The 23,510-nt window shown below is 40.0% G+C and overlaps 2 protein-coding genes across 8 annotated transcripts in view; one reads left to right on the plus strand and one right to left on the minus strand.

Annotated features, from left to right (window-relative positions):
* LOC119050158 (protein adenylyltransferase SelO-like) overlaps positions 1-14,146 on the minus strand; it is an 84,756-nt gene extending 70,610 nt beyond the window's left edge. For 5 of the 6 annotated variants that reach the window (XR_008389614.1, XR_008389615.1, XM_053654784.1 and 2 more), the window contains exons 1-7: positions 13,500-14,146; positions 7,912-8,030; positions 7,178-7,306; positions 1,550-1,614; positions 1,412-1,468; positions 1,228-1,326; positions 984-1,051 (exon numbers count right to left, since the gene is read on the minus strand). Coding sequence is in view for 4 of the 6 variants with exons in the window: in XM_053654784.1 (XP_053510759.1) it covers positions 984-1,051; positions 1,228-1,326; positions 1,412-1,468; positions 1,550-1,614; positions 7,178-7,306; positions 7,912-8,030; positions 13,500-13,746 (784 nt within the window). In the remaining 2 variants the exon portion in view is untranslated. Of the gene's footprint in view, positions 1-983; positions 1,052-1,227; positions 1,327-1,411; positions 1,469-1,549; positions 1,615-7,177; positions 7,307-7,911; positions 8,031-13,456 lie in introns of all 6 variants that reach the window. The other variant, XM_037146322.2, reaches the window with a different exon arrangement.
* Positions 14,147-14,201: 55 nt separating this feature from the next.
* The window catches only part of PDSS1 (decaprenyl diphosphate synthase subunit 1), a 40,243-nt gene continuing 30,934 nt past the window's right edge, over positions 14,202-23,510 (plus strand). Inside the window, exons 1-4 of one of the 2 annotated variants that reach the window (XM_037146334.2) lie at positions 14,202-14,374; positions 19,973-20,037; positions 20,507-20,627; positions 23,125-23,255. In XM_037146334.2, the coding sequence (XP_037002229.2) occupies positions 14,246-14,374; positions 19,973-20,037; positions 20,507-20,627; positions 23,125-23,255 (446 nt within the window). In that variant the 5' untranslated portion in view covers positions 14,202-14,245. The other variant, XM_037146335.2, reaches the window with a different exon arrangement.

Here is a 23,510-nt window from a genome sequence, read left to right on the forward strand (position 1 = left end):
TGAAATAGATGAATTAGTAATGTAAGGATGTGAGGAAGGGAATTTATGATAGTATCATAACACTGAAATAGCTGGAAGAACCAGAGGTCATTTGTTAAGAAGACCAAAAAGATGTCCCATTATATCTGTTGTTCTTTAAGAACTTAGTTTTGTGTCCCTGTTTTCCCTGCAGCACTATTCACCGTGACCTAGATGCGGACGTAGCCCAGGTGCCCATCAGTAGACGAGTGGATAAAAAGAGCTGTGGTACATTTACACAGTGAAATACTTCTGGCCATAAAAAATAGAGAAATCTTACCTGATGCGATATAGCATGGATGGACCTGGACAGCATTATGCTGAGTAAAATAAGCCAGTCCATAGAGAGAAAAGTACCATATGATCCAATGAACAAAATAAACTAATAAAGACAGACAGATTTACTGATAGAGAACAGAACAGAAGAGAGGAGGCTTGCGGGTCCGGGTGAAAAAGGTGAAAGGACTAAGTGAAAAAAACCTCAAAGACACACACGACAGTATGGTGACTACCAGAGGGAAAGAGAGGTTGGGGGAGGTAGAGGAGGGTAAAGGGGGATAAATGGTGATGGAGGGAGACTTGACTTGGGGTGATGAACACATAATACAATATACAGATGATGTATTACAGAATTGTAAACATGAAACCTATAGAATTGTATTAACCAATATCACACCAATAAATTCAATAAAACAGTAAGAAATAAAAATAAAAAAGAATTTAGGACCTGGCTGTGTAGCTCAGTTGGTCAGAGTGTGTTGTCCTGATACACCAAGGTTGTGGGTTCAATCCCCAGTTGGGGCACATAGAAGAATCAACCAATGAATGCATAAATAAGTGGAATTACAAATCAATGTCTCTCTCTCTGTCCCCCACTTCCTCTCTCTCTAAAGTCAATAAATAAACAATTTTTTAAAAGTATGTACTTAGCCTAACTTTATATAAAATCTAAAAATGGTTATTACCTCGTTCTCTCACAATGTTTCCATTGTAGAATTGGTCTCTCCATACTTCATCATCACTCACAACCAGACTGGAATAGAAGAGAATCGAACAATTAAAGTTACATTTTAACTGCAAGCAAACTCTCAGAAACACCTAAAACTATTAGAAACTGCAAGCAGAAACTTATCTGATCAATTTACTGACACGATTCTGGAGATAATAGGATCCAGTCCTGAAAGGGAGCTTCAAGGGAGGAGGAGCTACCTGGCAGCTCTGCTGCTTGGAATTCCAAGATAGTGCATCGCCTCACTGCACAAAAACTCTCTCACCGAGGAGCGAAGCACAGCTCTGCCATCGCCATTTCTAGGAAAAATAAGATGAAAAGATTTTCAATGGTAAAGACGGTATCAATTTTAATTAAAATAAGTAAACAAACAAAAAACTATACCGGGAATATGGGGTCTTTCCTGAGCCTTTTAATTGAAGCTCCCACTTCTCACCGTGCCTTAAAAAAAAAAACCTAAGTATTAGGAGATTCATGTTAACATTTAGCAGAAAAGCTATTCTACAAGAAAACATGTGGTACCTATTCATGTAAACTCCAATAAGGTGGGCTCTTCCATCCCCAAGCTGATCTGCCCATATCCCAAACTAGAAGGGAAAAAGGAAAAATTAGTCGTGTTTATTAATCCTTATTAGCTTTTATAGTAACTTTATAGCCAAGGTTCTTTCATCAAAATTGAGAATGGGGTATTGCATTTTGGGAATTATAATAATCAGAAACTCCAATAAAGGTGAAAATAAAATTCAATCAATAAAACATAAGTGAAATTCATTTTAAAAATATACATTTAAGACATAAATTAATTTCTTCTTATAGCTGAGCTCAAGTTTGTTAGGTGTAGAAAACTAAAAGTGATCTATTTAATTCCAGAATATGAATTAAGGACAATTTATTAGTAGAAAAATTTCCAGTATTTCCCTTATTATACATATGCAATATTAAATCGGGAACACACCTGTGCCCCCCAAAAATCACTTTTGAACTTGTATAGTTAACTGTTTCCAAACTTTTCCATTAAAATTTGTGCTTGTTCAATTCCCGTTTGTGCTACGGCACTTACTAGCTTCAGAAATTTGTTTGGGTTACTTATTCTGCTGAGACTGATCTCTCATTTCTGTAAAATGGAATAACCTTTGCCAGATTGTTGTAAGAATGAATGCTGATACATATATGCAAAATGCTTTGTACCATGTTTGACATTTTCAAGTGCTCAAAATATGGTAATTAATAATATTGCCAACAATTATTTGTTAAGTTACATGTCATTCCATCCTCCATATAGATGGTGTGTCCACCAGAAAGTTTTCTCTAAACTTCTGGGACTAGGAGAGAGGTCCTATCAATTCCCTTAACTCCTACACTTACTCCTATCACAGCTGATGTTATAAGAATTTGCTTACTTATCTATCCACTCCCCCCAAAGTATCAGCAATTTGAGTGAAGGGAACAGGTCTCATTCACCATGATAGCTCCTAGCATTTAAAAGGAGTTCTAGAAACAGCTGTGGAACAATGGACTTATTTGGTATCTTCAGAGCACTTCACTTCAATGCAGAATATACATATTTTTCAAGGGTACATGGAATGTTTCCTAAGATAGACCACATGTTAGGACACAAAACAAGTCTCAGTAAATTTTAAAAGACTGAAATCATATCAAGCATCTTCTCTGACCACAACACTATGAAACTAGAAGTCAATCACAAGAAGAACACTGAAAAACATGCAAAGACATGGTAGCTAAATAACAAGTTATTAAACAATGAGTGGATAATCAGTAAGATCAAGGAAGAAATCAAAAGATACCTTGATACAAATGAAAATGAGGAAAATGTGGGACATAGGGAAAGTAATCCTAAGAGGAAAATTGATAGCATTACAGTCCTATCTCGAAAAAACAAGAAAAATCTCAAATAAACAATCAGACTTTACACTTAGAGGAACTTGAAAAAGAAAAACAAGCAAAGCCCAAAGTGAGTAGAAGGAAGGAAATAATAAAGATCGGAGTGGAAATAAATGAGTCTAAAAAAATCAATGAATCCAAGAGCTGGATCTTTGCAAATATAAACAAGATTAACAAAACTTTAACCAGACTCATCAAGAAAAAAAGAGAATGGACTCAAATAAATAAAATAAGAAAGAGGAGAAATAACAACTGACACCAAAGAAATACAAAGGACTACAAGAAAATATTATGAACAACTATATGCCAACAAACTGGACAATCTGGATGAAAGGATAAATTCCTAAAGCATACAGTCTTCCAAAACTAAATCGGGAAGACTCAGAGAATCTGAACAGACAAATTACACCTAGTGAAATTGAAGCAGTAATCAAAAAACTCCCAACAAACAAAAGCCCTACACTGGGTAGATTCACAAGGGAATTTTATCAAACATCCAAAAAGAACTACACCTCTGCTTCTCAAACTATTTCATTAAATTCAAGGGAAGACTCCCAAACCCATTTTTGAGACCAGAATTATCCTAATTCCAAAACAAGATAAAGAAACTACAAAGAAAGAAAATTATAGGCCAATATCTCTGATGAACACAGATGCTAAAATCCTCAACAAAATATTAGCAAGCCAAATATAGCAATGTATCAAAAAGATCATATATCATGATATAATGGGATTTATCCCAAGTACAATGTTCACAAATTAATAAATATGATTCAACACATAAACAAAATGAAGGACAATAACCTCATGATTGTATCAATAGATGAAGAAAAATCATTTGATAAAATCTAGCACCAATTTATGATTAAAAACTCTCAGCAGAGTGGGAATAGAGGGAACATACCTAAACACAATAAAGGTCAAACCCACTGCCAGCATCATAGTCAATGGGCAAAAACTACAAGCATTATCCTTAAGATCAGGAACAAGACAGGGATGTCCACATTCACCTTTCTTATCCAATGTAGTGCTGGAAGTCCTAGCCACAGCAATCAGACAAGAAGAAGAAATAAAAGGCATTCAAATTGGAAAGGAAATAGTAAAACTGTCTTTATTCACAGATGACATGATACTGAACATAGAATACTCAAGATTCCACCAAGAAACTACTAGAACTGATAAATAAATTCAGCAAAGTAGTAGAATATAAAATTGATGTCCAGAAGTCAATTGCATTTTTACATGCCAATAACAAACTAACAGAAGGGGAAATCAAAAAAACAATTCCATTCACAATTACTTCAAAAAGAATAAAATACCTTGGAATAAACTAACCAAGGATGTCAAAGACCTTACTCAGAAAATTATAAGACACCGAAAAAAGTAATTGAAGAAGCAAAAAAGGTGGAAGCATACACCGTGTTCGTGTGTAGGAAGAATTAACAGCATTAAAATGTCCAGACCACCCAAAGCAATCTATAGATTCAACACAATTCCAATCAAGATTCCAATGTAACATTTCACAGAACTAGAACAAATATTTCAAAAATTTATATGGAACCACAAAAGGCCCCACATAGCAATAGCAATCTTGAGAAAAAAAAACAAAGTTGGGGGAATCATGCTACCTAATATCAAACTGTACTATAAGGTCATAGTATCCAAAACAGCCTGGTACTGGTATAAAAACAGACATATAGATCAATGGGACAGAAAAGAGAGCCCAGAAATAAACCCACACCTTCACAGTCAATTAATATTCGACAGAGGAAGCAAGCACCTACAATGGGCTAAAGATAGTTTATTTGATAAATGGTGTTAAGAAAACTGGAGAGATAAGTGCAGAAAAATAAAACTAGACCACCTTCTTACACCACACATAAGAATAAATTCAAAATGGATAAAAGACTTAAATGTTAGACCTGAAACCATAAATCCTAGAAGAAAACATAGGCAGCAAAATCTCAGACATTGCTTGTAGCAATTTTTTATTGGATATATTTCCCCAGGCAAGGGAAACAAACAAACAAAAAATAAACAAATGGGACTACATAAGACTAAAAAAGTTTTTGCACAACTAAGGAAATCATCAACAAAATAAAAAGGCAACTTATGAAATGGGAAAACATATTTTTTGATACATCTGATAAAGAGTTAATATCCAAAATTTGCAAAGTACTTACAAAACTCAACACCAAAAAACCCCCAAAACCCAATTAAAACATGAGAAAGAACCTGAAAAGACACTTCTCCAAAAAGGACATACATTTGGCCAATAAACATGAGAAGATGCTCAATGTTGCTCATCAGAGAAATGCAAATTAAAACCACAGTGAGATTCCATCTCACACCTGTCAGAATGGCTATTATCAATAAACCAACAAACAACAAGTGCTGTTGAGGATGTGGAGAAAAGGGAACCTTAGTGCACTGTTGGTGGGAATGCAGACTGGTGCAGCCACTGTGGAAAGCAGTATGGAGATATCTCCAAAAATTAAAAATGGATCTGCCTACTGACCTAGTGATCCCACTTCTGGGAATATATTTGAAGGAACCTAAAACACTGATTTAAAAAAACATAAGCTCCCCTATGTTCACTGCAGCATTATTTACAATCACTAAGTATGGAAACAGCCCAAGTGTCCATCAGTAGATAAGTGGATAAAACAACTATGGGACATTTACACAATGGAATACTACTTGGAGGTAAAAAAAGAAGAAAATTTTACCTTTTGCGACAGTATGGCTAAATCTGAAGAACAAACATTACACTAAGTAAAATAACCCAGCCAAAGAAAAACAAATACCATATGATTTCACTCATATGTGGAATCTAATGAACAAAGTAAACTAAGCAGGAAGATGTGGACAACTCACAGATGGGGAGCAAGATGACAGCTAGTGGAGGGCAGGGGAGGGCAGTGGGTGGAGGGATTGAGCAAAAAGGAAAAAGGACTCATGGACATGGACAACAGTGTGGAAATGCTGGGGAGAGGGAGGCCCAAGGGGACAAAAAGGTAATTGGAAAAAATACAACAAAGATTTAATCTATTTAAAAAAACAAGAATTTCTTAACAAAACTCTGCAGGACTTAAGGTTTGCATTTGTCCTTTAACAGCACATATGAGTACTGGTATAAAATGCTAATTGATAAATTCACCCTATATGGGAAGGGCTGTTTAAACCATGGAATCCTGTATTTAGGAGCTAGAAAAAAAAACCCAGAAGTTTCTAAACTGAGAAATGTAGTTCAGCAAAATGTTGATAGTTATTTCTTAAGAACAAAACAATCACACATCTCTACAGTAAAAAGTGTTTGGAAAATGGTGTGGCAAATAAAATTAAGCAGATTTCTTTCCCACAGTACTTCTCACAGCTGCTGGAACGACCCTGCGCAGCCCTTGCATATGACAGATCAAGACACTGAGGTTCACATTCGTCCTCGGTGACTGACAGAGTCCTTTGCAATTCGAATGGTCTTGTCACTTTGCTTCGTAGTTTATGTTAGTTTAGCTTCTTAGCGTCTGTTACTTTTGCTTCTTAGGAAATGGAAAAATGGAAGCAATAAAAATCTGAAAGGAGTTAACTTCCACAACAACCAGGGCTACGATACTAATCATTGTAACAGCTATCATGAAAGCACTTTGCACATATTTCTTAATTTAATCGTTACTCCAACCTTATTATACTTGGCTATTTTGTCCTAAAAACTATTCCTGACCAAACCAGTCCCCAAACAGCCAGTGCTAATAATCTTCTCTAGCTCTCAGAAAAGTCGCTGGAATTGCAACAATTAGCCCTGTGTTCCTTCTCTCTCTCTCTCTCTTTAGTCACATTCCACACCTGAACTTGCTTCAACACCTTGCTTTATTTCCAGAAGGTGCTTTTTAATTGCTTCGGCATATATAACACCCCCCACTAATCCTGACTTAATTTCTAGTAGTTCTAAAACTTTGCACTACAGCTATCCTGGCAAAATTATAATCTATTTGTCCTTCTGAAGTTTTTACATTAACTCATGTGCTACTTGATTTTGCCTAAATCTCCAGAAACGTTTCGTTGAAGAGCACTGGCTGATGTGGCTCAGTGGGTTGAGCACTGGCCTGTGGAATGATAGAAACATTTTGCTGAAGTCTCAGTACTCTAATATTGGAGAGATTAAGGCAAAATATCTTCTCTAATAAGACTACATTTCCACCATCTGTTTATGTTTCATAAGTGAAGCAACGCATCTGACGCTACTCTTACCTGGTGGCCACCATATCTGTGAGCCAGTGGGATGGATCCAAATACTATCTTTTCACCACTTACAAGCTGGATAAAATCCTCTGTTTCTGAGACAGACAAATCAAGGTCCAAAATGTCTTCTAAAACTTCCTGAGGCAGGAAAAAAAACACTTCCTTACAAACTTAAACTTAAGTAATCTTTAAGAGTTTTTGAGAAAAGAGACTTAATGTAAGAAAGAAAAAATTAAAAAAATAAACCTCTTCCAGAAATACAGTAATACTTTTTCATAAGAGAGGTACCATATGTTCTATGATTATTTGTTATTTGGGAAAATTATTTCTATTAGATGATTCTAAAACTTTTATGTATTTCTTGTGATGCATAAAGAATATTTTTCCTACACATATTCTTTAAAGGAGATAGAACACGTAAATGTCCTATTTTTAGCCCAAATTCATTTATACCATGAAAAAACAATTTAGAATTTGTTATTGGAGTCCATTTCTAAGAACTTACCTCATTTACCCCTTCCTTGTAAGATAACTTTAAGATGAACCTGAGAACTGGGCTCTAGGAATAAGTATCAAAAAGTGGTTTCTAAGAATGACATTCTCCAAGTGGCTGAATTTTGAGCACAAAGATAGTCACTTATCAACAGACTAACAATTTAACTCTGAAAAGAATATTGATATCTTTTTAGCCAAAAGTTATAGTCAGTTAAGTATTTGTGTTATAAAGAAAAATAAAGCCTAACCTTTGAAACTGCTACAAGATGTACTCTTGATTTAAAAGGAGTAGGCAAGGCAATCGAAAAAATACAATTTTTCACTTTACGAACATAATTTTCTTTAGCAGGATCAATTGGCAACACAGCTGATAAAAACAAAAAGCAAAAACACAACCTTCTTAATGTTCTCATTTGTTGCATTTACAGCATTAATATTCTTTAGAAATGCTATGGTTCTTTATGAAAATCAACTTAAAACACCATTTTCTTCACACTTTGTTATTGTGGTCTAGTTGGTCATTTGCAAACATATCTACGGAATATTCATGTAGTACAGGCATGGAACTGTCCAAGATGGGAGATGTAAAACTTTAAAACAAGACACATACCTGTCTTCAAAGGTTTTCGTGCATGGCAGATCAATAAGATGTACAGCATAGTTATAAATAAAAATATATAAATAAAATGGAGATGAGCCACATTACAGTAATAGAATTATTAGAATTAGTACTAGCCAATTCAGTGGAATCCAACCAAAACATATTAGGCACTTAATCACATTCTTCCTGCCTTTCAGAAAAATCATAACTGAAGGAAACAAATATATACATAGATGTTTTACTAAAAGTACAAAGAAACTTCCAATTCCACCAGAAACTCCAAAACATTTGCCACAGCCTCTAAAAATTGCATCTAAGGAGATAAAGTATTGTTCATAAAGTCCAGGCACTAAAGTACATGCACTTGATTTAAAAAGCTGTAGAGGGCACCAGCTGGGTTGCTCAGTTGGTTGGAGCATTGCCCCATACGCTGAAAGGTTGTGGAATTGGACTCTGGTCGGGGCACATACCCAGGTTTTGGGTTCAATCCCAGGTTGGGGCACATAAGGGAGGCAACTGATGGATGTTTCTCTGTCACATAAATGTTTCTTTCTCTCCCTCTCTTTCTCTTTCTCCTCCCTCCCTTCTCTTGAAACATATACCTCAGGTGAGAAATTTTTTTTTTAATGTAGAGAAAAAAAAAGAGAGCTTGAACATGCTTTAGATCCACAGAACGTATTTACTTTTAAGTACAATTCTTAAAACCTAAGGTTAATTGCTTTTCCTAATCTAAAGCAATTTAAAAAAAGAAAAGATATATGTATTACTAAAACTACAGGACAAAAGGACACAAAAGCTTATGTCACTGAATAGATGATACCATGTTGTCAAGATGACAGTGTCATCAAATTATTTAATAAGCATAATGGAAATCCAATCAAAAACCTAGTATTTATTTTTTAAATTTAATTTTATTGACTATGCCATTAGACTTGTTCTATTCCCCCCTTCATTCCCCTCCACCCTGCACCCCCAACCCCCCATTCCTCCTCTTTAGTCCATGACCATGTGTCTCAAGTTCTTTAGATTCTATATTTCCCCTACTATTCTTGCCCCCCCCATCTATTTTCTACCTACTGTCTATGCTACTTATTTTCTATACCTTCTCCCCCCTTCTTCTCCTCATCCCACTCCCCTGTTGCTAACCCTCCATGAGATCTTCATTTCTGTTTCCACTCCTGATCTAGCTGTCCTTTTAGTTTGCTTTTGTTTTAGGTGTGGTTATTAGTAAATGTGAGTTTGCTGTCCTTTCACTGTTCATATTTTTTATCTTCTTTCTTTAGATAAGTCCCTTTAACATTTCATATAATAAGAGTTTGGTGATGATAAACTCCTTGAATTTGATCTTATCTGAGAAGCACTTTATCTGTCCTTCCATTATAATGAAAGTTTTGCTAGATAGAGTAATCTTGGTTGTAGGTCTTTGGATTTCATGACTTGGAATACCTCTTTCCAGCCCCTTCTTGCCTGTAAGGTCTCTTTTGAGAAATCAGCTGATAGTCTGATGGGAACTCCTTTGTAGGTGACTGTCCCCTTATCTCTTGCTGCTTCTAGGATTCTCTCCTTCATTTTAATCTTGGCTAATGTAATTATGATGTGCCTTGGTGTGTTCCTTCTTGGGTCCAACTTCTTTGGGACTCTCTGAGCTTCCTGGATTTCCTGGAAGTCTATTGCCTTTGCCAGATTGGGGAAATTCTCCTTTATTATTTGTTCAAATAAGTTTTCCACTCGTGGCTGTTCCTCTTCCCCTTCTGGTACCCCCATAATTCGGATGTTGGATCATTTAAAGATGTCCTGGAGGCTCCTAAGTCTCTCCTCATTTTTTTGAATTCTTGTTTCTTCATATTTTCGTTTGGCCATTTTTTTCTTCCTTCTGGTTCACTCCCTTGGTTTGAGTCCCAGTTTCCTTTCCATCACTATTGGTTTCCTGTGCATTTCCATTCATTTCAATTAGTTTAGCCTTCATATGTTCCTCTAATTTGTGACTCAAATCAACCAGTTCTGTGAGCATCCTGATCACCAGTGTTTTGGCCTGTGCATCTGAAAGTTTTGCTATTTCTTCATTGCTTAGATTTATGGGCTCTGGGGCTTTGAGATCTTCTTGAGCCATTTTTGGTCTGTTCACGCCTGTTAAGTATGAGGGGCAGAGTCCTAGGTGTTCACCAGGGCAGGGCCACCCAGGTCACAGGCTTGTGATGCTGTATGTGGGGGCAGGGTCAGAGCGGGGAAATGGCGGCCCCCTCTGCTGCCTATTGCCACTGGGGCCCGCTAGGTCCTATCTCACCACCCACTCCCTTGCTGGTCTATCTGCGCACGAATGCGGGACCACAGTCAACCTATTGCCCTGCGCCCTCGCTGGGTCCACAGATTGCTCACTGGGTCACTCACTGGATCACTCACTGGGCCCGCCCATTGCAACCCCAAGCCTGGGATTCCCAGGCCTGAGTCCGTCTGACTGAGTTTTCCTGCGCAACCCCGCTCCACCCCTCTTACTGGTCAGGCTGAAGAATTTGTTGTTATCAGACTTCTGAAAAGTTCAATTTTCTGTGTTCTGGCTGTTTCTGTTGCTAATATTTTGTTGTCTCTAAACTTGGTTGTGCGAGAAAGCACAGCGTCTCCACCTATGCCTCCATCTTGGCGGAAGTCTCCTAGCAGAATTTTTTTGAAGAAACATATAAACTTATAGTATAAATCTGGAAAAATAAAGACTCTTTAAAATAGGATAAATGGGAATTTCCTTACCACACTGAAAATTATAAGAATACAACAGCTAAAAATACTGTCACTCCAAAAATAAAGGCAAAGATTAATAGAACTCAACAAAAGGTACAGAAACTGCCCAAAGTAATGTAAGCATTCCCTATATAATAAAAATTATCTTTTGAATTAGTAGAGAAAGGTGAGATGAGGACGATTTGCTCAGCTATTTAGAACAACTCATCCCACTGAAGCCACAGTGAACTGAAAGTCAATTATAACAGAAATAAGAGTAATCTTGTATCTTCCTCATGTTAGTATAAAAACAAGCAAATGTGGACCACCTTTAACCCTTTTAGTTCCCCTAAGAACATGGTGAATAAGGCAGCATCATAAAAAAAGTGGTCAGCAAAAACAGATTTTAGTATCCACCACAGAAAACCCGATGATATGATTAGAAGACCCAACAGTATATTTTCTTCTCTTTTAGGACAGCTTCTGTGTGGAAATAAACCATTATTTAATTAACATATTTTCTTTCTTCAGTGATGCTCTAACACCTTGGTAGAGCATAGGCAGTATATAATTTCCATTAATACTTACGATTTTGTAGTGATTCACATTTTGGCAAGGTAGCTGATCACTGGCTACCTTATTAGCACTAGCCAAGGAACAAAAAAGGCTAACTGCTTCAGAGGACCCAACCCTCACCCTTGTTATGGTTTAACCAATTAATCAGTCTTACACTAATCACCAGCAAAAATTCTAAATGTACATTAACCCTTTAATTTACCATCTCAGAGAAACCAGTAATTCCAAAGTTCTTTAGAACTCTTTCTCCTAAGAATATGAAATCTCCCCAAACTGCTAACCTTTCAGTGCAATTATGTTTGAACCTCGTCTTAATAAATGTTCTTCACAGTTACCTTGATAATTCATTACTCATTTCTCATAACCTCAGGATGAGATGCCTTTATGCAGGACTATTAACCAAGACATGGTTAAGTATATAGTATTATGTATACAATCTGTAAAACCTGGTCCTACCATAATGTTTTGAACAGTATCATCAAGGAAAGAAAATGTCTTAAAGTGTAGGCAAGTCCTTGACACCAAAATAACGATTTCGAAAATGCTTTCAATTACACTTATTCCATTTTTATCAGTCAGTACTGGTTGTTTCGTTTGCATATGTGCAGTCGAAAAGGCCATCGTGAGCCTGTGCAAAGGGAGTTGTTGGGCAGTTACTTACACAGCTCAGACTGTTTTTTAACTTCCTAGATTCATGCTTCGTCTACTGGGGCAAGCACTATTAGCTGGTATTCTCCACGTCCTACTGATGGGTTATTGTGCATCAGTTTAGCCATACCATGTTAGAAGCCTCCATGAATTTTATCTGCCCTCACTATTTAGCCTGCCATATCACATCTTTTTAAGAACCAGGTATTTTGATTTAATCTGGGGAAACAATTTCTAAATAAAAATGACCTGATAGAATTGTGTTGTATCTGCCAACTATGTGAGCTTGGGCAAGACACTTAATTCCTCTATCTCAGCTTCCTGATCTGTAAAAAGGGACAAATGATAGTATCCAAGTAATAAAATTGCAAGTAGTTGCAAGTAGAAGTGTTAACCGCTACACTCTACTTTGCAAATTCTACCTGTTGAGTATTTCTTAATACATAAAGCTTTATCAAGATAAGCCAGAGAGGTGTGTATTAATAAACTTCATTTGTAAAGCACTTGAGTTTTGTTTTTGTTTTTTTTTCCACATAATATCCAAGTTTGTGGGGTCAGGGACTCGTAAAATTAGATTAAGAAATTTCTTTGTTCTATACTTTTACTCAGTAAAAAACAAGTTTCAAGATAAACATGACAGGTGCTCACCTACATAGATACTTACACTCTGATGCAAAAAGTTTGGTTTACAAGAACAGAAAAACAAAAACAAAAATCCCCAGCCCTGGCTGTCATGGCTCAGTGGATTGAGTGCCAGCCTGCAAACCAAAGGATCGCAGGTTCTATTCCCAGTCAGGGCACATGCCTGGGTTGCAGGGCCAGGTCCCCAGTAGAGGGCAGGCGAGAGGCAACTACACATTGATGTATCTCTCCCCTACCTCCCTTACCCTCTCTAAAAATAAATAAATATTTTTTTAAAAATCAGAGAATTGCAGTTGCCTTTTTGCTGGCCTATTTCCTCATAGCGAATTTTTTGAGGACAGAATAAGTTTTTTCCCTAAAGCTTACACTTTCTCTCATTGGCTCTGTGTTTGTATGCATGTGTGGAATGATTAATTCTATCACGGATGTGTTATAAATACGCCCTCTCATGGGAAGAGATCTGGCTTTAGAATTAAGGAAAGGTCTTTCTAACTCACATCGGGTACTAATCCTGTACAATCTCCAGTAACCCCTGGGCTGGCTACAAGTAGGTTCAATGTTACTAAATATTAAACAATCTCCCACAGGTCAGTACACCCACGCATGGGACTCACACATCCAGATGTGCGCAAGACAGCCAATTATGCCACCATATACCTATAAGGTTTTCAGAGGAGAGGGTCCAAAAGTCGAGAGACGAGGCTAATCTAGCTTCAGCTTCACAATAGCCCTGCTCCTGGTTTGACTTGTTACTGAAAAGGTGCAAAAGGCTGGCACTTCCTTCAGAGCAAAGTTGTAATAAGGAGCAGATAACAGGTTGGTAGGTCACACACAAGAGAAGCAGCCGTGGAATGTGTACCCTCTGGGTTAAGCAACAAAACGGGAACCCAATGCTTTGAGTCATATTTCTGCCTAAATATGTAGGACAGAAGTCGTTGAGTGGAAGTCTGGCGCACTGTGGCACTTCTTTCTAACAGCCGGTCACCCGAGGGTACATTTTGCCCTGTTGGAGTTACTGGCTCCCGGAGAACCACAGGGAGGAATCGGGAGAGACGGCTCGCCAAGTGGAAAGTCACGGCTACTTTCTCCCCGGCCAGAATACCGCTAGCGGAGGAAGGGCCCAGCCGCCGCCGCGCACCCCTAGGTCCACAACTTGCGCCGACAGCCCGGAGGTCCTCGCCGACTCCCGCGCAGACTGGTGCCCAGGCGCAGAATGGTGCCCAGGTCCCGCGTGGCCGCCGCTGGAGAGCGCTGGCGGCCCAACCCCTGGGGAAGGAACGAAAAGAGGCGCACCGGGCGGGACAGAAGCTCTTCCTGTGACAGGTTTCCGGCTCCGGGTCCCGGAGGAGGGCCTTCAGTCCCTGGGCGGGGCTGCCGCCCGCCGCGGCTTTCAGACTTGCACCATGACCTCGTGCTGGTGGCGGTGGCGGCGCGGCTACTCTTGGAGGCCCGCGACGCGGAGCCCCGGGCCCGGCTCCCCCAGTCACACGGGGCCATGCGGGCAGCGCTCCACCGCCTCTGCCCGCGCGCAGGTGAGGCCGGGAAGCGGGCGTCGAGGCGGGCGCAGAGGTCACAGCGCAATGACAGCCGCGCGGAGGAATGAATGGGCGCGAGCGGCACCTGTGCCGGGTAGGGGTCGCCGGGCGGTGCTGGGATGGGCCCCCGGGCTGGCTGGTGCCGGGATGGATTCCAGCCGCCAGGTGGGGCGCGGAGGGGTGGGCGCCCAGCGTCAGTCTACCTAAAGCAGGGGCGTCCCACGCGGAATTGCAGAACGGGGTTCTGGGGACCAGGGATATTTTGGGAATTGGGAAGGGCGGCGTGAGGAGCCAAGTCTCGGGGGAACGGAGGACGAGTGGTCAGATTGTCTAATGGGGTACGGATAAAGTCAAGACTGGGGACCGTCTGCAGCTCCTTCCTTTAGAGTTTCACGGTTCGGGTTTCGGAAGATCAGATCTTAGAACTAAGGTGCTCTGAGCCCTCAAGGGATACAGAGGATCCAGGTGGTCTCCCTAATGGCCTCGATAGGTGGTAAAGGTCTTCTGGAGGATATGGGGCTGATACTATTTGTAGCTGCTTCGGAGGGAGAGATTACCTGGGCCGGGTGCAAGGGCATTTGAAGGAGAAAAGCCCTGAGGTTGGCAAGTAGGGTTATCTTGCCAAGATAGGGTTATCTGTCATTTGACCTTTGACTTCTTGAATTGGAGTCCGAATCTCAAGCACTGACAATGGTTCTTTGATTCTCCTGATGCCTGTGGATCCAACTTCATTTTTCTCCCTTTTCTGTCAGTTTAGCCCTTGTAAATTGACATGTTTCTATGTCACTATGAGTCCTTTCTGCACTTTGTAGTGATTCTCAACCTGCCTTAGGCCCATGCTCTTTAGCGTAACTGCCCAGAGTCTATGGATTCACTGTTCTTTTCACAGACTCTCTAGTCACATAGTAATTGTATGTGTTCAATTCTTATTCTCAAGGCTTACTTTTTTTTTAAGTTTATTTGAATTTAGGGTTTTTGTGTTTCAGTCAGATTTGGTATACTTTAAATTCCCATATACCCATCAAACATTATTTACCAATATGAAATAGGTAGTACATGTGTGTCTACTTTGCACTATAGTGGATACATATCACAACTTATCCAAAATGGACATTTGAAGTGGCAGCTGGGCTAGCAGATAGACTCGACAGTAAAGGGAGAAAGAATAGGGGCAAAGAGCCTCAGGACTTGGCTGGGATTCATTTAAGTAGCATCCTAACCAGACTCCAAAAGTTTCTAGGACCACAGATGAGGATATCATTTGGAGAATGGATGCATCCCTCATGTAATGCCACTGGATACTTATTTTCTTTGACTCTTTGTAATTCCATGCCCTCCAAGCAACTTTCTTTGCAATAGGCTGCTTTGGAGAGGATGCACCTTTGGGACCATGGGAGGGACTGCACTGAGGTTGCCACTGCCTTGTGTTTCTGGTTTGTGTGTCCATGGTGTCCTTCACTGTAAAGTAGTACACTATAGCCTTCTGCTGTCTGCCTCAGGCTTGTGTTTTGGCTAGTTCAGGTCTCTCAGGGCCTGATAGGGTTAGCCTTGGAGACACAAAGCAACAATAAAAAAACCACCTCCAGCTCTCTAACACTGCTCTGCTACTTCCTGATGCAGGTACATTCTCCCAACTTCTCCTTTGATAGTGTTAATAAGCCTTGTAATCAAGCAAAACCAGTGTGCATGACATCTAGCCAAATAACTTGTCAGTATGTCTTTTGATTCTTATTCTGCATTTTCTCTTTTTTGAAAAAGTAAATTCATAGGAGGCAAGGTTGGCTTTCAGGAGAGTAGTGATGGAATCACAGGGAAAAAAATCAGAATTGGATAATTGCTTTTGGCTCGTGCTAATGTTGGCACACTGCATGACTCAGCTCCAGTCCCCCCTTTTCCACAGTTTTGTGTTCCAGTTTCAGTTACCTGTGCTCAACCATGGTCCAAAAATACTAAAAAGAAAAAAAGTCCAGAAATAAGCGCTTCATAAATTTTAAATTGTGCACTGTTTGGAATAGTATGACCAAATCTCGCACAGTCCTGCTTTGTCCCACCTGGAGTGAATCCTTCCTGCAGCATATCCCTGCTGTGTATCCCCACCCATTAGTCGCTGAGCTCACCTCCCAGTGAGACTGCCATGGTATTGCAGTGCTTGTGTTGAAGTAACCCTTATTTCACTTAGTAGTGACCCCAACATACAGGAGTAGTGATGCTGGCAATTCAGATATGCCAAGGAGAAGCTGTAACGTGTTTCCTTTATGTAAAGATATATATATATGAAAAACATAACATATATAGGGTTTGTTATTTACAGTTTCAGGTATCCAAGATGTATCCCCCACAGATAAGGAGGGGCTACCGTAATGCTCTTTTGAATATCTCTAACACTACGATGGAAAGCTTTGCCCTAAGATAGTCCTAAAGCAGAAATATAGCTTGATCGCATAGATACTATATTAAAGGTATGCAGAGTATTAAGCTCTGAGCTCAGAGCTTTACACATACCCTCTAAATCAATCTCTCTAGGAGTAGGTATTATCAAAAATAATACCAGGTTAAAGATTAGGTCTCATACCGAATAAATATTAGAATACTGAATTCATATGAAATGATTACCCATGAAATACTGACAAAAAGGTTAAGTGTCATATAATGGTAAGATCAAACGAAGGTTAGGATTTTATTCCTGGGTTATTGTAATTGCCTGGGACACCATAAATGTGCCTATTGGTTTAATGAATATATAATGCTGTGGTGCAAAGAATAGAACTCAGACCATCTTCCTTGGCCTTGCGTGCCTGGCAAAGTCAAACCTTATTGTCATTTTAATATGTCCAAAGCAATACCTGTTCACTAGAGAAAAATCAGAAAATATAAGCAAAAAAGGAATGAAACAAAGGAAACCTAATCCTAATTGCTCCAGAATAACTATTTTTAGTGCCCTGATTTATATGCTTTCAAAGCCTATCTTCTGCAATGTATCTGTGTGTCTGTACATAAATTTCTAGTGGGAATCACATTTTTTTCTTCTGATATTTCCTCTCTGAGTCAGGGTCAGATAGCTAAAGGGCCATAAAACTGGGGAAACAAACTCATTTCAGGCTTGGACTCTTATTTAAATTGAGGGTATTCTTAACAAAGCAGGTTTCACAGGATTTTATGCATTCTTTCTTAGGCCTGATTGCCCTGGGGAACCTGCCCTTTCCAGCACAGGGCTACACCCAACTCCGGCATTGTTTCGGGCTTAAGGCATTATTTCAGACTTAAGGGATAAGGGAGGCAGGGGGAGTAAGGCAGCCAAGAGATTAGGAGACTTCTCACAAGCCGCTTGAGAACTCAGGCTAAGTCAAAGCTGAGGGGTGAGGATCCATCACCCCCTTTTTCTATACCCTCCACAATCCTTCCCTGAGGGCCCCTGCACAACCATGCCTGTCTTAGGTCATCCCTCCTTTGAGGAATCTTACCTGTCATTGGCTAACCAGTCATCCACCTGGGGCCAAGCAGGGTGAAGTGAAAGGGGGCAGAGGCGGCACCCCTGCCAAGGAGATAAGCTTTGTCTTCTCATTGGCTTCTGGTCCCAAGGTCTCTTTACTCAGCCTCAGCCTTAGCCATGAGGGGAGTGGGGTGGTTACAGCTTCTGAAACCAGGCAGGGCAGCTCCCAACACCTCTCAAGTCTTTGATTCTAAAAAATATTCATTCTCCCAAAGAGGCAATATTTTGGGCTGGTAAACTCTGCTCGCCTTCAATATGCAGGCATGTGCCACTTAATGACTGGGGCATGTTCTTAGAAATGCACTGTTAGGTGATATTGTCATGTGAATATCATAGAGTATGATTACACAAACCTAGAAAGTACAGCCTACTATGTGCTATATTTTATGTGACTGACAGTACAGTAGGTTTGTTTATACCACCATCATCACAAACGTGAGTGATGTGTTGTGCTACAATATGAGTAGGCAATAGAAATTTTTCAGCTTCATTATAATTTTATAATACCACCATCAGATATGAAGCCCGTCATTGACCAAAATGTTACGCAGCATATGACTGTACTATGTTGTAGACATCTGCATAGATGTCCCTGAATTATGATGGCTCAACTTAAGATTTTTCAATTTTACAGTGGTGCAAAGTCATATGCATTCAGTACCAGCTATGCTAAGCTCTGGTGTTCAGTAGGGTTAGGTGTATTAAATGTTACCTTTTCAGTCTATGATATTTTCAACTTACAATGGGTTTATTGAGACATAACCCCACCGTAAGTTGAGGAGCAGCTGTATACCAGTTCTCAGACTTGACCTCTCAACTTCAAGTTCTCTGTTTATATATAAAGCAAGTAGTTGTGAGGGTCAAATAGTGTCAAAGCACATTGTAATATTTATTACTAATAGAATGAATTAGTTTTATTTTCTTGTGCTAAATTTACCCTTTTGTCAAAATGCTTTCTTGAAATAAGAGCCATTACCACATTAGATTAATAATTTTTGAAATAACTGTGACCCTGAATTCCTTGAGATTGGCAGTATTCCTGACCATGGTAGTGCTCAATAATTGTTGGAACTAACATTTGTCATCACCATCTCTGCTGGAAGTTCTGTTCTTGACCTCAGATTAAGTTCATATCAGAATGTGCTGCTGTTGTTTGGTTGTATGCCATTACATATCAAGAAGTAGCATTTCCAAAACTGATAAATAAAATAAAGTAAAATAATAATATAATAAAATAATAATAAAATAAAATATAAAATAGTAGCATTTCCAAGTAGTTTAGGAACAATAACTTACAATAGACACTGTTTGTGTAGTAAAGAGAGAATAAATTCCCTCTTTAGCACTGAAATCTTTTTTGCTTTTCATCATCTGGGCTGATGCTTTTGGAATCTTGATTATTCTTAGTTTTAAGTCAATGTAAGAATTTAAAAGAATGTGAAAGACACTGATCTTTACTATTCTCTGGCTAACCTTAGTTTAATAGAAGGAAATTGTTTTAAAACTACCTTTCAGAAATGCAAAGATAGGTATAAATAGGGAAACCAGCTTTGTTTGGAGGCTGGGATAGATTATAGATGGTTTTTGTTTTATTTACATGTTCTATAATGACAAATATTACTTTTATAATAAGGAAGAGAAACTTGTTATCATTTTTCTAAAGTTTACAATCTACCTATAACAGACAACTAAAGGATCACAATTATATTTATTATGAATTATGGGAGTTTTTATTTATTTTTATTTTTTGCTTTTTAATACATTTTATTTTTCAATCACAGTTTACATTCAGTATTGTTTTGCATTAGTTTCAGGTGTACAGCACAGTGGTTAGACAATAAAGTACGTTACAAAGTGTCCCCCCGGTGTTTCCAGTGCCCGCCTGGCACCGTACGTAGTTAGCGCACTATTATTGACTATATTCCCCGTGCCCAGGACTGTCGTCTAACAACCAATCGACTTCTTGATTCCTTCACCTTTTTCACCCATTTCCCCTTCTCTCCTCCCCTCCGGTAACCATCTTTTCTATGGGAGTTTTTATTTATCGAGTGTAATAAGTTCTTAATGAATATTCTCACAAATATTTTAATACCTTCATTTTCTAGATACCCTATTTTTATCTTGTGAAGAGTTTAACATCTGCCTGTTCAAATATGTACAGTATATCACGGTAAGTTTCTAAGCTGTATTGCAACTCCACAATTATTAGTCATATTGCCAGCAAATGTCTATTCTAAATTGAGGTGGGCTAGTCCAGCAGATTGAATATGTTGTTTTAAGTAAGTGCTATCATATCTGCTCTGTGCAATCTCTGTCTTTTCACAAAATATGGGGGTATAATTACACTTAAGTCAGAACACAATAAACATGGCTTAGTCTTCCTTTGGATTTTGTGGTTCTTGAGTCCCTGGTTATAAAAATAAACTGGTAATGTTTAAACTACGGTTATTTAGCAAGAACAGAATTCTCTGTGTTTTTCTAAATTATATGGACCCTTTTGGATTAATGCTTAATTCCCAGCGAGTATGGCTCTGTCATCTGACTACTGTTTGTGTCTGTATATGCATGTGTGTATATAATTCTTCAGAAATGTATGATAGCACTCAAGTTTACATTTTGTACATTTGTGCTTGTCCCAGGCCCCATCACACCACATCGGCCGCATGCTGTTGTAGTAAAACTTGGAGTGGTGAGAAATACACCGATCCTTTCACACTTGGGAGGAGGTACTTGAAAGGCCTGTATGAGGACATTAGAAAGGTAAGATGCTTTCACAATGCTGTGTAGTAACACTGAGGTTTTAGAATTAATGAAAGCACAATGTAGGTTTCTGATAGGTACAAAAACTTGACTCACAAATGTCCCATTTCAGAACTTGAGCAACAGCAATAGGGCCGTATGGAGGACGAAACATGTTACCATCCAGAAAGAGGTTGTCGCAGAGGTGGGCAACTGAAGCAGTGGTACAGCAGCACCTGCCTGTCTGGTGGGTTAGCGAACGTGTTCTCTTCAGTTGCATCGCCTGCCCCACACGACTGAAAGAGGAGCCTGCGTGACTCCTGCTCTGGTCTTCTTTATCTAATCCCGCATGTCAGTGCCTGACCGCCCCAGATAGGGCTTTCTTTATCAGATGCTTTTCTCCCCAAAAGCTTCAGTGGTTCCCAACCTCACTAGAATTCTGAAACGGTGCCCAGAAATGTGTACACGCCTCTGTCAGCTTCCTTCCCCTTCCGAGGTTCCCTCCTCCTCCAGCCTCCACCCCACCTGGCTGTGTCCACAGCAGCCCCACTTCCTGTTTCATAGGCCAAGTGGACACCGCGAGGTGGAACCCCCTCCATGCTTGCTCTGTTGCCATGGGCAAGCTCACCAGTGCCCGTCTACATGAAGTAAATGCCTCTTCCTGTCCAGAATGGCCCCTTTACCACTAGTGAAGCTCCATCCCCAGTGCCTTGGAACTGCGCCCACAGTGGCCTGTTCTTTATCTGCTGACTCTCGCTCTTCCTGTCCCTGTCCTGTACCTTTTAGGTATTCCAGTTTGTTCATGTCCATCTTTTAAAGGACTGTCCCGTGGCCCGGTGTCCCACCACTTCCCTTCCGTCACAGAATGCCCCACCTCCGTCTGTTTTGCCCCTTCACATTCACTCTGCCATCACACTGTGCCTTTCTTCCAGCCTCTTCTCTGAACCTGCCTTTGCCTAGGTCTTCGATGATCCCTTCTAATAAACCCAGTGGACACTTCAGTTTTATCTTCCTTTACTTCTTTTAACATTGGATACTGTTGACCACTCCATGAAACCCTCCCCGTGGCTTCCTGTACTTCCCTTATTCTGATTCTTCACCCTTCAGTCTGTGTCCTGGGTTCCTCTCTGTCCCCTCCACCACACCCCCTTTAGTTTTGCCATTCCCTGGGGTTCTGTTGGTCCCTCCGCCGTGTCCTCAGCTTATCCATTTTCATACTTAATGGCACTCTAATAATGTCTCTGTTCCAGATTGAATCATCACTCGGAAATCAAATCAATCAACCTGACTGCCCACTGGCAGCTCCATTAACTGGCTGTAACTACCTCAAACTTAACATTTCTGAATCTCTCCTACTCATTGTCTTTTCTCCTATTTTTCCCAGGAGCCCCAGAAGGACCCTCCACTCATCCCTCTCTTTCCCCTCCTCATGCCCTGGTCTGTGTCTTGCCTTCAGTCGCACTGCTTTAGGTTAGGCCGCCCTCATTTCCGTGGCCGTCAGCCTTGCTGTCTGCCCACCTCATTCAGCCTGAGCCAGAGGTGCCTCCCGTGTGAGCCTAGGGTAACAGCACCTGCCACACTGTTGTGTTTTATTGCAGTTTATTGTCTTATTACTTCTCCCCATCTAGACTCTGAGCTCCTTATCGGCAAGGGCTGTCCCATTTATCTTTATAGCCTCTGCACTTACTACGGTGCTTGGCAGCCGAGTTGGTAATTGAGTAAATTAATGACTGACCCGAGGTATGGTTTTCTCCTTCACTGCTAGGGAGGTCCTCAAGGTACATTCTTAGCTCCTACTGCTAAGGGGTCAGCTCTGATTCATTCTAGCAAGTCCTTGAATAGCAGGTAAAACAAAACCCATCTCCGTGCCTGAAGGCTGATCATCCTCTTCACAAATCAAAGCCCTGCTTATCCTTTAATACCAGATTAAAGCTTATCTCCCCTGTGAAATGTTGGGTCTTTCTAGTCCACACTGCTCTCACTTTGAACTTACAGTGTAATACTCAATGTATAGTACTCAAGTTACAACTGCATTATTCACTGAATATTTATTTTTTAAATAAAACAGTGTTGCCTCCTCAACTCATTTGTAAGCTCCTGGCCATCAGACAAATCACGTCCTACACTTCCTTTATGAGCTTAGTCCTGCTGCGTCTCACCAACGCCACCCACCCCACTCCACTACTCCAGGTGCAGCTTTGCCTCCCCACCCAGAACAGCCTGCCCTCCTGCCTCACAGGCTCCCAAACTCCTGTCTTTGTTCCCTCCCCTCCATCTTCCAAGCTGTGCCTCCTCGAGCTTTCCTCCCCGACCTGCTGTTTTTGGGAGCCGCTGGGGCGGCTCAGTTATACGGCAGCCAGGTTTTTCACCACGCCACATAGGAACCTTTTTCAACTGAGTGTTGACTTTCCCAATTAAAATGAATACACTGAAATCAAGTCCAAGTTTTGAAAAGGAAATCTTGTTGCTTTTCTATTCAACTATGATGCCATATTAACCCAGAGAAACTTTATTTCAGGAACTACTCATATCTCCAATAGAACTTAAGGAAATGGCTGAATACTACTTTGATGGAAAAGGAAAAGCCTTTCGACCAGTTATCGTGGTGCTAATGGCCCGAGCGTGTAACATTCACCATAATAACTCCCAGTGAGTCATTTACTTTCACTCCTCTATTATATCATATTTGGCAGGTCCTCCTTCCTGAGGCTACCAATAACTTCCTGTCTGTGCTTAGATAGCATTAGCTAAGAATTCACTTTGTGATGAGTAGCTTCTGACTTGGAGTCACTAAGGCCATTCTGGAATCTGGTCTGGACACCTTCCTTTTCTACCTTTTTCATGTCCATGGAAGAACAACTTCAGCTGCAAATAGGCATTGTAGAAAGAAGTCTAAAAGCCAAA

The sequence above is a fragment of the Artibeus jamaicensis genome, unplaced genomic scaffold (assembly GCF_021234435.1).
Source record: "Artibeus jamaicensis isolate MK-2021 breed Jamaican fruit bat unplaced genomic scaffold, CSHL_Jam_final contig_867, whole genome shotgun sequence".
In the NCBI taxonomy this organism is placed as follows: Eukaryota; Metazoa; Chordata; class Mammalia; order Chiroptera; family Phyllostomidae; genus Artibeus; species Artibeus jamaicensis.